At 37.2% G+C, this 13,843-nt stretch overlaps 1 protein-coding gene across 1 annotated transcript in view; it reads left to right on the plus strand.

Annotated features, from left to right (window-relative positions):
* The window catches only part of ADAMTS2 (ADAM metallopeptidase with thrombospondin type 1 motif 2), a 282,339-nt gene that overhangs the window by 241,860 nt on the left and 26,636 nt on the right, over positions 1 to 13,843 (plus strand). The window contains exon 11 of the mRNA XM_070933879.1: positions 11,753 to 11,898. Within this exon, the coding sequence (XP_070789980.1) occupies positions 11,753 to 11,898 (146 nt within the window). The remainder of the gene's footprint in view (positions 1 to 11,752; positions 11,899 to 13,843) is intronic.

The raw sequence follows: 13,843 nt of genomic DNA on the forward strand, positions 1-13,843 counted from the left end.
GATTTCCCCACTAGTTATTTATAGCACTTGGAAGGGTGATTGACTCACACCACCACCGTTATGTTGATCTAAAGTCCATCTTCATGTCTGATATGTTAGCAAAGCAATAGCTAGATGCTGCTGCAAATCACCAATGATGAAATGGTCAAGAAGAAATAACTGGTTGAGTCAAGGACATTATATTTTGTTCCTTGAGAAACAGGTAGCAATCAGGCTCTAAGTAGAGAAATGTAATCTTAATCCAGAAATGCAGGATAATTACTGGCTGGTTTTTTGCATTTCTTCATGGGCAAAATGCTTAGCTAGATAATTACCAACTAACAGTGTGATTAATTTGATTTCCTAAATCCATTTCATTCTGCTAAAGACCTGATTTTGGGATGACATTTTCTTCCCTTTCTTCTCAGAAAGTAAGCTGTTTTCTTCACTTCTTTCTGAAACTGAGCTTTGCCATTAGCAAAATGGAGAAAAAAAGTTTTGATTTTCTAAGACCTCTGAATTTTCTCAGATAAAGATACTCCTTTTAATAGCTTTACTGGATAAAGTACAAGCATCTGGTCTGTGATGGATGATATTACATGTACTGGTCTCCTTTTACATATTTTTTCTGTTATTTTTTAATTTGCCAATTATATTTCGCAAAATAAGTGTTTCCTAAGAATTGTGCCTTTCAAAATTGGTCTTTAATCTGTTCCTATACATTTACCCAATGAGATACTACCACATTCAATTTTCATAAATCTTATGACAATGTTTCTTTAAACAGCAGAAAGTTATGATGCCTTTTGCATCAGCTTAAATAACTTTCTGTGCTTTTACACAAACTTCTGTGCAGCCAATGGCTGTTTAAAACCCTAACTGTGCAGTCTTACATCTCTATTCTTTGGAGCTAGCACAGTGTTGAATTCAGTTGGACTTTTGGTATAAAATTCAGCCTTCCTGAAACGTTATCTTCATTGGCATGTTTTTCTCAAAAAGAAAGAGAACATTTCTTTTGCAAGTAAAGGAACAATTTGACTGTTGTATGTCTCAGTTACTCTCAGAATAGACAGCTCTGTGCCTCCAGTTTTGGACCATTTCACACATTGCAGTGAAATTAAGACTGAGGCAAAAAGATTCTGGAGTTATCTTCTTAAAAATGAGGATCTTCCAAAATACCTGAATTAATCTAAATCCTCCTGAAGCATTGCTAGCAATTTTTAAATTCAGAGGATTGTCCAGAGCCTTACATATTTCTCATTATGCTCTTTGTATAAATATAAACCACTGGACATAGTTTTGCAACTGGCATTTCTACTATTAAATTGCAGAGAATTATTTTACCATCACTCTCAGTGATAATGCTTTTTAGAGGATGGACTCAGAGACTACTACATCACTGAATCCCCTCAGTATTGAATTACTCTTTGCTATTCTATAACCTGTATGAATTTGCCAAAACCCATAGAAGTTTTTGCTTGTACGGAACATTTTTTGCTTGTGTGTTTTTCCTAAACACACAATCTGTTTTCTATTTTTTTTCTCCTCCATTTCTTTTATTCAAATATATGGCAGTTATCAAACAGGGGAAAAGACTGGGAAAGAAGAAATAAGGAAAATATTAGTTGTGAATTTCACAACTGAAATCAAGCTCATGATCATAAAAAGGAAACACACTTTAAGTTCAATATCTAAAATTACCTTGCTTTCACCCCTGCAGGAACTATTTTGAGTTGTGTTGGGAGCAATAACATTAAGGGTGTTTCTATGTAGATTCCCTTCTACCCTTTTAGTCTAATTTCTCCTCACAATACTTACAGAAATACATATAAGCATTCCATAAAGGAAATTAAACAGGAGATATTTATTTTGCCAAAGACAATCTTCACAGTCCAGATGATTTCCCTCTGAGAAAGCTGACCTCAGCTTCTCCCAGACATGAAACAGATGGATAAATATGTGCTGTGTTAGTCACCACAGAGACAGATTTTGGAATATTAGAGATAACTTTTATGGGTTCCACAGTCTTTTTTGACAGGTTTCACGTAAGATCATTCTTTGCACATTAGCACATGCAATGAGATAGACAAGACTAGTCATAGCAAAGCTATGTCATGAAGAGACAGAGAAATAATACCTCTTTGCAAACAGGATTTGACTACAAAATCAAACATCTGAAAATGTTAAAATCTGGAATTGAGAAGAACTTCAGATATTTCCTGACAGAGTCTAATTACATTAGGTAGGCTGGAATTTATTTCAGTAAGATAAACCATTTAAACTCCTGTCCTCATACAGTATGTATTTCTAGTGCAACAGCATTCTCAGATCAGCCCATTATATAAATGGAGCTGTTTATGTTAAATAATTTGGGAGAGCCCAGTTTATATTAACCATAATGTGATATCATTTAAGGACTATTCAGGAATCTTGGCTACCTATTACCTAGTGCTGTCAAAGCAACAGAAAGATCTAGTGTATAATTATTAATCAACTGAAGTCTAATTTACACAATTCTCAGTGATTGCATGATAATTTTGTCATATCTGTAATTGCCATTCATTATATATGAGTGATTCTGATGTAAAAAAAAAAAAAGAGGAATTGCAACAATATGATTTTACTGTATTTTAATTTAATTCAATTCACTTGATAGATTATCCAAACTATGCATTATAAACATGTCTTCATTGAAGGTAAATATTGCCTTCAAGTTGTTTTCCTTGTTATATGATAGCTTCAAAAGTTGAGACCCTATTGACAACCTGGTGAAGCAATTCAAATAGGAAACATTTTCACCCAATAACATCATCTTTCCTTTTTTCATTCTAAGGTTTGGGAAACTGAATGGATATTTTTGTAAATAGGAAACCTGGGAACATTTTTTTTTCTTTTCCTTTGTTGTATGAAATCAGGATCCCATGAAGATTTTGTATGGCATTATCTCTAGTACAAGTCATAGGACATTATTTTCTGTTCCCTTATCTATTCTGATGCCCTACTGCAAATTGAGCTGCATGCACATACATGTGTGCACCCGCCCACCACTCACGTGGCCCGGTTGCAAATAGGCCATGGCCCCCAACCATGGTTCCCCAACCCCCAGGAAAAAGGAAGGTGTATCTCCATAGCATTTAATGATCAGTTCACCTTCAGAAGTATAACACATCACTTTTGTAAGTACAAAATAAGAAAGTTGTCCAAGTTATTCTTCTGAGATGAAATCCATATATCCAAGGCACTCTTCTGATTTATTATTTGTGTGTCCCTTTTAGCTATTAAACATCAGCCAGTTTCATTTTTAGGCCCTGTGTATCATCTTTGTCAATATCATTCTTATAGATTGTCTTTTTAAAATTCATATCCAAAAAAAGCCTGATTGTCAACTGTATCCTCTTCTATAGCCTTTTTAAAATAGTAGCAGACAATCTTAAGAGAAACCTCTGAATACATAGTTGCCTTGAATTCTTCCAAAGTTCAAATACTTTTTCCCATTCAGTATTAGAGGGTCCTATCTCTCCTTTAATCATAATCTTTAGTTCATTCTGGTTACCTCTAGCAACCAGCCTTCAAGTTCTCCTCTTACAATGTTTTTCTCTAATCTATAGCATTTTCCCATATAAATATTTTTTACACTTAGATTCAAAATCTTTTTATTTTTAATAGAATTTAAAACAAATCACAGGGAGGGGTCTCATTTCTTATTTTGAGTCAATCTGATTAATCTGTTTATAACTTTCCAAAATCAACATTCTAATCTTTTCCTCCTTATTTCTTATTTTCTTTTAAAAAAAAAATCTTTAAGTTGTTAAACGTAGATGAAACTTCTTTTGCTGAGGATTGAAGGAGAATCACCCAGTGTAATAAAACTTGTCCTTCTAAAGATTCATACTATTCAAAAAGTAATTTACAAGCCACTTCCAGAAGTGATTAAGAGAGGAAGTGGGCAAACCCAGTGTCCATTTAAAGTCTTCAAACTCCAGCTTGGGCAAAGCTGACCTTCCCAGCTCCCAAAATTCTAAAACCTGCCAGAGAACATTGTAGGGAGCATCTGTATGGAGCACTAATCTCAGGCCTTTCCCTGTATATGGAGAGGAATTTAAGGGGCCAATTCATTTGTCAGCTGCTTGTTCTTCTACAGTCATCAGCTCTACTAAAAGCAAATACATCTTCAGTCCATCATTCCTTGAAAGTCGAGTATTGGGGGAAAACAATTCAGAAGAGGGTTTTTTTTCTCTGTCAAACAGTATTTTATTTAAAGCTAATATAAACTTTAAAGGGAAAAGATTCAGAAAGATGGGGAGAGGAAGTTTATTTTTACAAGCTAGAACTTTTTTTTTTTTTTACAAAGCTTTAACTTTGGTATGTACCTCGTTTCCCGCAAAATAAGACCTAACCAGAAAATAAGCCCTAGCATGAGTTTTCAGTATGCTTGTAATATAAGCCCTACCCACAAAATAAGCCCCCAGTTTAGATTGTCAGCCAGATGGATGCATATACTAGCGTATTTCCCCCAAAATAAGACCTAACCAGAAAATAAGCCCTGATGTGTCTTTTGGAGCAAAAAATAATATACAATCCGGTCTTATTTTCGGGAAAACATGCACCAAATCAAAACCAAATTGGATATATGAAGAAGATAATAAAAGCTTGGAATATATTTGGCTGGGAAAAACTAATTCTAGGGGATAATTTAAATACTGATGCAGGTACACCAGGGGATAAAATAGCTTTTCATAAAAAATAAAAGGCAACTTTTACTACCTGAGACATTGCAGACATTAATGCAAATATATGTGCTCATGTTTTTGGTATTGGGGGTATTATGAATCCTTCAAAAAAAGGATTTACATATTACTCAAGTAGGGACCAATTTCATTTAAGGATAGATTATATTGTAGTTTCAAAAACATTTTTAATCGATTGGGGTGAGCAGAAATTTCACCAACTGAATTCCAGATCATGTCTTAGTTATTATCGGATATAACTTAGAAAGCTCCCATTTGCTCATTTTGAGCATTTGAATCCTAGATTGCTTTATAACCTACAAGCAAAGCAACATCTGTTCAAGTTTTGATAAGCTTTTAAAATAAAAATTGTGTGGAGCAAAGAACAAGACGGGATGCCATGAAGGCAGTAATAACAGGCAAATGTATAAGCCAAATGAACAGGATCAGAAAGAAAATTACATACATGATAAATGTATTACATTCAGAAGAAGAATGTAGACTATATAAATAAAATATAATAGAGCAAGATTATGCATTAGAAAGAAAAAAAGCTGGATATTTCAGATATCAACACAATGTTTTATTCTTCAAGCCAAAATATTAGGAAACCTCAGAAGGTAGTAAGCAGGGCTGCCCACTATCCCCTTTCTTATTTAATCTTGTGATAGAAACATTAGTAGAAGCACTTTGTGGTAACATTAAGATAATAACGGCAGATAAAAATAGGAGCTGAAGTTAATGCACTGGCAGGCTGAGCTACCGCCAATGTTAACAATGGGGCTAACCGGGTCAGAACAACAGGAGAGAACAAAGATCTCCAGAGTTATGGCCCTTTGTGTGAGGTTTTCTAGTTTCCCAGGGATCCCTAGGACTGGAGGTGAAGTAGAATGAAATGCAAATCTGCAATGAAGAGTGCGGTGGTTAGAGTACAGGAACAACATGAAGATGTTATTCTGGATGATATTTTTCTATGGGCCAGATAAGGAAGAGGGAAGTAGCGAGTGGTGAAGGAAGAGAGGAAAGCAGAGCAGATTTGAAGTAGTTTCCTTGAGTACAAAAGGAATAGCCTGGGGATGCCCTCATTAACAAAGAAGGGATAAATGGGGGGATGTGGATTCTCTGGTTTAGATGTAATAGTGGGAGAATGTACTCTTACCAATACTCTGTTGGTTTGTTTTACTTTTTTGAGATAGTCTCTCTCTCTCTCTCCCTCTCTCCCTCCCTCTCTCTCTCTCTCTCTCTCTCTCTCTCTCTCTCTCTCTCTCCCTCCCTCCCTCCCTCCCTCCCTCCCTCCCTCTCTCTCATTTATCTAGCTGTCAAATATATTGGCTGCCCATCCTACTATAGGGTAACTCTGGGCAGCTTACAGAGACACATTTAAAACATAAAAAGTTAAAAAGTACACCCCCAATACTAGGTCTATTACAGGTAGTCTTCAACTTACAACCATAATTGGGACCAGAATTTCCATGGCTAAACAAGGTGGTGCAACAAGGAATTGCACCCAATTTTAAAGCCTTGTCAAGGTTGGTAAATAAATCAATGCAGTTGTGAAATGAATTATGTGATCATTAATCGAATCCAGCTTCTCCCAATGACTTTGTTGGAAGCTGGCTGGGAAAATTGCAAATGGTGCTCACATGACCCTGAGATTCTGCAACCATTGTAAATAGAGACCAGTTGCCAAACTCCCAAATTTTGATCAAATAACTATGGGCATGCTGTGGCATATGTGTGAGGACTGGATTTAAGCCAGACAGTTGCCAGACTGCAAATGGTTAATAAATAAATAAATGTTTGTAAGTTGAAGACTACCTGTACACTATCAGAATCTTGCAAGTACAACTCTTCCTCCCTAACTTTTACAGTCCAAGAAACTAAAGATGTCTTTTCTGAGACCTTTGCCAGGCCCATATTCATTCTGTGGGCTCAATTACTGCTTGTCTGATTGTTGTCTAGTCTGCAGCTCTTTTCTCCCAAGGTCATTCTTGTATATCATTACAATTTCTAAGGTGGATAATTTTTGGGTGGATAATTGGGAGAATATGAGTAATTTGCCTTCATTTGTAATGGTTGATCCCAATTGGGATCTTGATTTACTGAGGATCTCAAGGAATCAAAGGAGGTAACAGCTCTAGGGCCAATGGAGTAAAATAAAAAAGAAATCTTACGGAGTCTAGCTACATGTGCAAGCGTGAGTTTACATGGCGGCATTTGGGAGGCAAAGTGTCATTACATCAACTCCTTAATTGTGTCAGTGAACTGTTGTCCAACAACTTCGTTTAGAACCAGGTTGGCTATTGTGATAGATTAGCATAGCACATTGTCAAAGAAATATTTTAACAGAATAACAGACTTAGAAGGGATCTTGGAGGTTTTCTAGTCCAACCCCATGCCCAAGCAGGAGCCTCTATACCATTTCAGACAAATAGCTGTCTAATCTTTTCTTAAAAATCTCCAGTAATGCAGCACCTGCAACTTCTGAAGGCAAGCCACTGGTTAATTGTTCTCCTTACTTTTACCTTACTTCTGTCGTTGATTAGTGCTTCTTGTCCTGCCTTCAGGTGCTTTGGAGAATAGATTGATCCCCTTTTCCTTGTGGCAATCCTCAAGTATTAGAACACTGAAAATCAAGTATTGACTTTTCATGGCCAGTGTTGGGTTTATTTTGAATTTATAGCTTGCCATAATCCCATGACTTTCAGTGATTTGCAAGAAAAAAAATTAAAACATCTATATGTATTTCCAGTGAGTGGAGGTAGGGAAAAGCAGGAGGAGTTGGAGCCATTGGTTTTGATAGTTTATGTGATTTTTATAACTGTTAATGTGTTATGTCTATTTGTTGGCTGTTTTTGCATTTTGTGGATATTTTGTTGTTATTTTTACAGATGTATGTAAACTGATAGAAGTCTATTTTGACTGTAACAGCTACAAATCATATATATATATATTCATTATCAGTAATGAATAAACTCATTTGGAAATATTATTAAATGTTCCAATAACATATAATCCCATAAAACTTTGTGGCTGAAGCATTCAACCAAGGGTTGAATGCAGCTGGTTCTATCTGGCTCGGGCGAACCGGTAGTGGTAGCTGCGGTAGGCTCTGTCCACCTGCGCAAACATCATGACGTCGCTTTTTTGTGACATTTTAAGCCGCTGCGCAAGGGGTGGGGTCTACTTACCTTTACTACTGGTTCTCAGTGGGCCCGCGTGCCTGCTCTTCTGCGCATGCGCAGAAGCGTTTTGATGACGTCGGGGTCGGTGGGTGGAGCTTCCCGCCGGTTTTACTATTGGGTCTCTAGAACCGGTGCGAACCAGGGGCAACCCACTACTGCTCTGCACATGTGCAGAAGGCTTTGTGCATTGCGGATGTATGTGCGAGTGAAGTGAATGTCCGTGTGGCGCATGCACATTTGTGAACCAGAAGGGAAGGTAACTGAATTTCACCCCTACATTCAACCTTATCCAAGACAGTACTAGTTTCAGTGAGAGAAGCAAGCACATGTTGGACTGCTGTTCTGAAGCTGTTCTGATTCAACTGTAACAAATATTTAAATATATGCAACTTCTCCTCAATAAATTCAGAGTCATGATGCAAATTAGTAATTGTTAGAAAAAATGAACTCACTAAGCACACAACCTAGAGCAGATTTAACCCATAGCAGATTTATTTTCAGATTCCTCTTCAATTACCCACTTCTGGTTTTCATACTTTAAAGTCATGTGATAATACAAACATATCTTGACCTAGGCTATTACATTGAAGAGATTCTTGACTTTAGTTATCTGCTGATCATCCAAATCATCAATAATGTTTTCTGTGTAGCAGGTCTACAAATTATGGTCTTTTCTCCTGCTTTTATGAGGTATTCAGGACGTTTTTACTTGATTCCTTGCTAAAGTAGTCTTCATTCTCTGTTTAAAACACATTTTGTATTATGCATCCTTCTCTGTTTTTGCTGGTGGTGGGTGTTTGTTTAGCCATGTGTTTCACATACAGTTCCTGCCAAATGCCTAGAATTGAAGGCTGATCGAGTGGCACAACATTTGTTATGGAAATGATTATTAAAAAAAGTTAGGGAATGATTGTGTATAACCATCTGTGCGTGTGTCTTTATGCCCAGATTCTTATACTGACAAACCATTCATGCCCAGGACCTACAATTACATCCGGGTATAAAGCAGTGATAGTATATTATGAAAGTATTTCTAGCTTCATATTTTCTTAGAGAAGGTTCATGTAGATGGGTTTGTAACACAGTAAGCCTTCCCCAATATCATAGTGCCAAAGGGATTGGGATACAATTTTGATCAATCCTAGCCATATAAACTATGGCCAGGAAGGAGGAAGCTTGCAGACAACTGGAGACTTAACATATTAGGTGTAGCTTTTGTTGCTGTTGTTAGTTGCAAAGATGTGTCTGACCCATCGCAACCCCATGGACAACGTTCCTCCAGGCCTTCCTGTCCTCTACCATCCTCTGGAGTCCATTTAACCTCATGCCTACTGCTTCAGTGACTCCATCCAGTCACCTCCTTCTCTGTCATCTCCTTCTTCTTTTGCCTTAATCGTTCCCAGCATTAGACTCTTCTTTGGTATATATTTAAAAGACTTACATAGCTACTACTATTTTATTATTAATAATAAAAACATAAAAATTATATATAATTTTAAAAATTATAAAAGTGGTTGTATGGTGGCTATATACATTTGAGGTAGAGAGAGGGAGGGAGGGACAGAGAGAGAGAGGGACAGAGAGAGAGAGAGAGAGAAAGATAAAAGATAGACAGACAGACAGACAGAGATAAAGATACAGATAGATACAGATACAAATATACTGTAGGTAGATTCACTTTCCTAGGTTTCTGAATTTTGTTCCACAAGCCAAAAGGAATCTTGATTGTTTTTTTCTTTTCTCCTTTTTCTCAGGCAAAGGGGGCACATTTTTCTTTGGAAACCCATTCTAGAACCCCTTTCTAGAAATTCACTTTAATGGAGCTATGGTCAAAGAAAGCAGCTTCAGAAAAACAATCAATCAATATAGGGCTTCCTGCCATAGCAAAAAAAAAAAAAAAGCAAGGGATTTAAAGATGTAGCACTCAAAACACACATAGATGTAAATAGAGCATATGATGAGGGGACTACTTAGCATTGGCCTTACTGTATTTTTCTCTTTACCAAAATGTTGAGTTCAGGTAGCTATTGAGGTTCATTTTGTTTGTGTTTTTTAAACTACTGTTTCTATATGTTCACATACTTCATAGAACTATCAAAATAATTATTGCTTCTAATGTTTTCTGAGGCCATCAGTGTTACCATACAAAGAAATATTCCTTCCCTGCTGCTTACTATAAGCACATGTTAGCTAAAGCCCTTTTTCTTACTTGCTGTTGTAAAAGCTTTTCTTCAGTCCTGCAATTAAATTGTTCAGAATTTCGTTTATAAATCATAACTGAGAAAGAACTGTAGATTTCAGCTGTTGAAACATTACCACTCTGATTTTAATTAAATAAAATCCATTTGTGTAGGGTGGGGAGCAACATTGTATTCTACTGATGTAATGTGGGTTTAGCTGTCTCTGTTTGATATTATTGTGAATACAATGGACCACATCAATTTTGGGTGTTTCTCCAAAAACTTGCCTATTGCGTGTAGAAAAACAATAAATACCTGTCTTGTGTAACAATTATAGTGATATATTAATTTTGGCTTTTCTCAGATTCTTATTTTTGTTAATCTGTCAGGTTAGGGTCATCAATATTTAGTTTCAATTTTTGTTGCCATTAAACTTGGGAATTATTTATCTTATGTTTCTCCAAAGAGAAATATTTACATTTGTGATTTTGGTTGTTAGATTCAATTTTTAATTGATTGTAAAACAAATAATGCATTTTAACATTATTTTTGAAGGAGAACATGAGTTCTATTCCTACCTTAGACATGAAAATTAACTGGATGACTTTGGGTCAGTCATTCTCTCTCAGCCCAGCTCACCTCAGAGGGTGGTTTTTGTGGGGAAAATAGGAGGAGGAAAGTGTGTTGGATATGTTAGCTACCTTCGTATTTATAAAAATAATAAAGGCAGAAAACAAACAAACAAACAAATAAATAAATGTAATCCATGATTTACAACAGTCAGTTTAGTGACCATTAGAAGTTGTAAGGGCACTGAAAAAACTGATTTATGACCATTTTTCACACTTATGACCGTTGCAGCATCCCCATGGTTACATGACCAAAATTCAGATCCTTGGCAATTGACTCACATTCATTATGGTTGCAGTGTCCTGGGGTCATGTGATCCCCTTTTGTGACCTTCTGACAAGTCAATGTTGAAGGTCGCAAAATTTACATCCGTGTTTTGATTCACTTAACAACTGTGGCAAGAAAAGTCATAAAATGAGAAAAAACTCATAACAAATTTTATGACAAACAAAACACTTAACAAATTTTCCCCTTAGCAGCATAAATTTTAGGCTCAATTGTGGTTGTAAGTCAAGGACTACCTGTACTACACTTTTCACATGTTTCCCTAGGATGTGCTTTTGAACTGGCAACCTGCTTTGAAAATTTGGGAAAAGAAAGTGTGAATTTTGAATAAGAAGATCACTTTCTTCTGTCTCCATTTTATTGTTGCTCCATTAGCACATTTGTCTCCCTGCAGTCCTCTAGGTCTACCCAGGGAACTGACATAGTACAATAGGGGCAGGTTTTATTTTATTTTTCCTTCTGGAGATTCAGCTACATAACTGAGGAAGCTATATCTGGGTTACAGATGGGTAGGTATGAACTGACGTGCAATGGACCAAATCAAAAGCAAAGTATCAAACTCTAGCAGCATTTTTTTTCAATGGCAGCAGTTCAAACATCTGAATTTTAATAATATATGAAAAATGCATATATGAGAAACTAGTGGTTTCTTTTGGAGTAGTATTTCTTTTTAAACAACAATTCCTTTCAACCTAGGCCCAATTGCCAAGAAAACAAAGTTGATGAATTTCAAAAATATGCATACCTGTATATTTTTCTCTTTTAGCATTGTTTTAAAGGTCACTGTATCTGGTTAACTCCAGATATCTTGAAGCAAGATGGAAACTGGGGAGCATGGAGTAAATTTGGTTCCTGTTCCCGAACTTGCGGAACAGGAGTGAAATTCCGGACACGCCAATGTGACAATCCACAGTAAGTTGAATTTAATCAAATTATGCCCTTTGATAATGGATTTTAGTTTAGATGTCTTCAATGGATTTGCAATAATGTTGTTAAACTAACACAAATTATTTTTTAAAATTGCTTAGTTCTGACTAAGGATTAAGCTAAATTATAAATAGTTTATAGCCATTGCCTTGCTCTTGTATTTGTTTCACTGCGAAACTACTGGAAAGATAAAATAGAACAGAGCACACAATATTGTGGCAGATTGTGTTAGGACTGTACTATAATATCCATAGTATCCTATCCTATCCTATAATATCCATATACTAGTCCCGTGATGGCGAATCTCTGGCACGCGTGCCACAGGTGGCACGCGTAGCCATATCAGTGGACACGCCAGCTCAGCTCTGGGGTACATGCGCCTGCCGGCCAGCTGATTTTCAGGCCTTCTGGGCCCACCAGAAGTAGGGAAACAGGCTGTTTCCTGCCTCCAGAGGGCCTGGGGGGCATGGGGAAGGCCCGTTTTTTTTCTTACCTGGCTCCAGATCCTCTCTATTTATCTGGGAAGGGGAAAAACAGCCTTTTCCACTCCCTCGGAGGCTCTCCAAAGGCCTGAAACGGCCCATATCCCAACTCCGGGTGGGACAGGAAGTGACATTTTTTGCTGTCCCCAGCCTCCAGAGACTCCTAAAGAGGCTCCTAGAGAGGCTCCTAGAGATTTCTAGAGAGGCTGTGGAGACTGGGGACAGCAAAAAATGTCACTTCCTGTCCCACCGGGAGTTGGGAAATGGGTCGTTTCAGGCCTTTGGAGAGCCTCCGAGGGAGTGGGAAAGGCTGTTTTCGCCTTTCCCAGATAAATAGAGAGGGTCTGGAACCAGATAAGAAAGAAAAACGGGCCTACCAGGCCATCGCATGCCAGGAGCGGGGTTGCGCGTGCATGTGCAGGGCAGGGCGCATAGAATTATGGGTGTGGGCACGCGCACGCACGACCCTCCCCCCCCTACTGGCATGCAATGGCAAAAAGGTTAGCCATCACTGTACTAGTCCATAGTATATAATACTATTTCATTTTCTTATTGTCATTCCTTTTAAAAGAATTAATTTGATGAGTTTAAGGTATGTAATTTAATAGATTTCAATCTGTTGTGCGTCCTGCTTGGGAATTCTAATGAATGAAAGTAATAGTAATGCAATACATTTTATAAATGAATATTAACTATGATCAAAGATAACCCTGCTGTTGTTTCCCCAGTCGCTGCCTTTTTTTAATAGGCAACCTGCATCCAAATTTCTAAACTGCAGAATACTTTAAGATGCAAGTTATCTATTCACTTTGTAGTAAAACCAAAAGAGACTCAACTGGATTTTGTCTGTGTGTAAGATGTCCCTTTCTAATATAAGAAACATATATGTGAAAGTCTGTTGTGGTGTTTAACTGAAATAATGAAAAATTAAGTACTTTTATTTTCACTAAAATGTCCTGTTAACTTTAAGATCAGTGCGCCTCTACATCAGTGGTGAAATTCAAATTTTTTTTACTACCGGTTCTGTGGGCATGGCTTGGTGGGTGTGACAGAGGAAGGATACTGCAATATCTCCATTCCCACCCCACTCTGGGGCCAGCCAGAGGTGGTATTTGCCGGTTCTCCGAACCACCCAAAATTTCCGCTACTGGTTCTCCGAACTACTCAAAATTTCTGCTACTGGTTCTCCGAACCACTCAAAATTTCTGCTACCGATTCTCCAGAACCTGTAAGAAATTGCTGGATTTCACCCCTGCTTCAGATTCACGCTTATTTCACGTTTTGCAAGGCAATTCCATTGATTTTACTTGGAAGAAACAAATTTATGCTCAATAGATTTCTTCGTGCCTTATCTGATCACAAATCTGTCATCAATTGTTCGAAATGAACCACAAAATCATTTTATAAGCAGTGGTGGGATTCAGCCAGTTTGCACCTATTCAGGAGAA

Source organism: Pituophis catenifer, unplaced genomic scaffold (genome assembly GCF_029215685.1).
Source record: "Pituophis catenifer annectens isolate HBS135680 unplaced genomic scaffold, rPitCat1.0.hap2 SCAF_2, whole genome shotgun sequence".
NCBI classification, from domain to species: Eukaryota; Metazoa; Chordata; class Lepidosauria; order Squamata; family Colubridae; genus Pituophis; species Pituophis catenifer.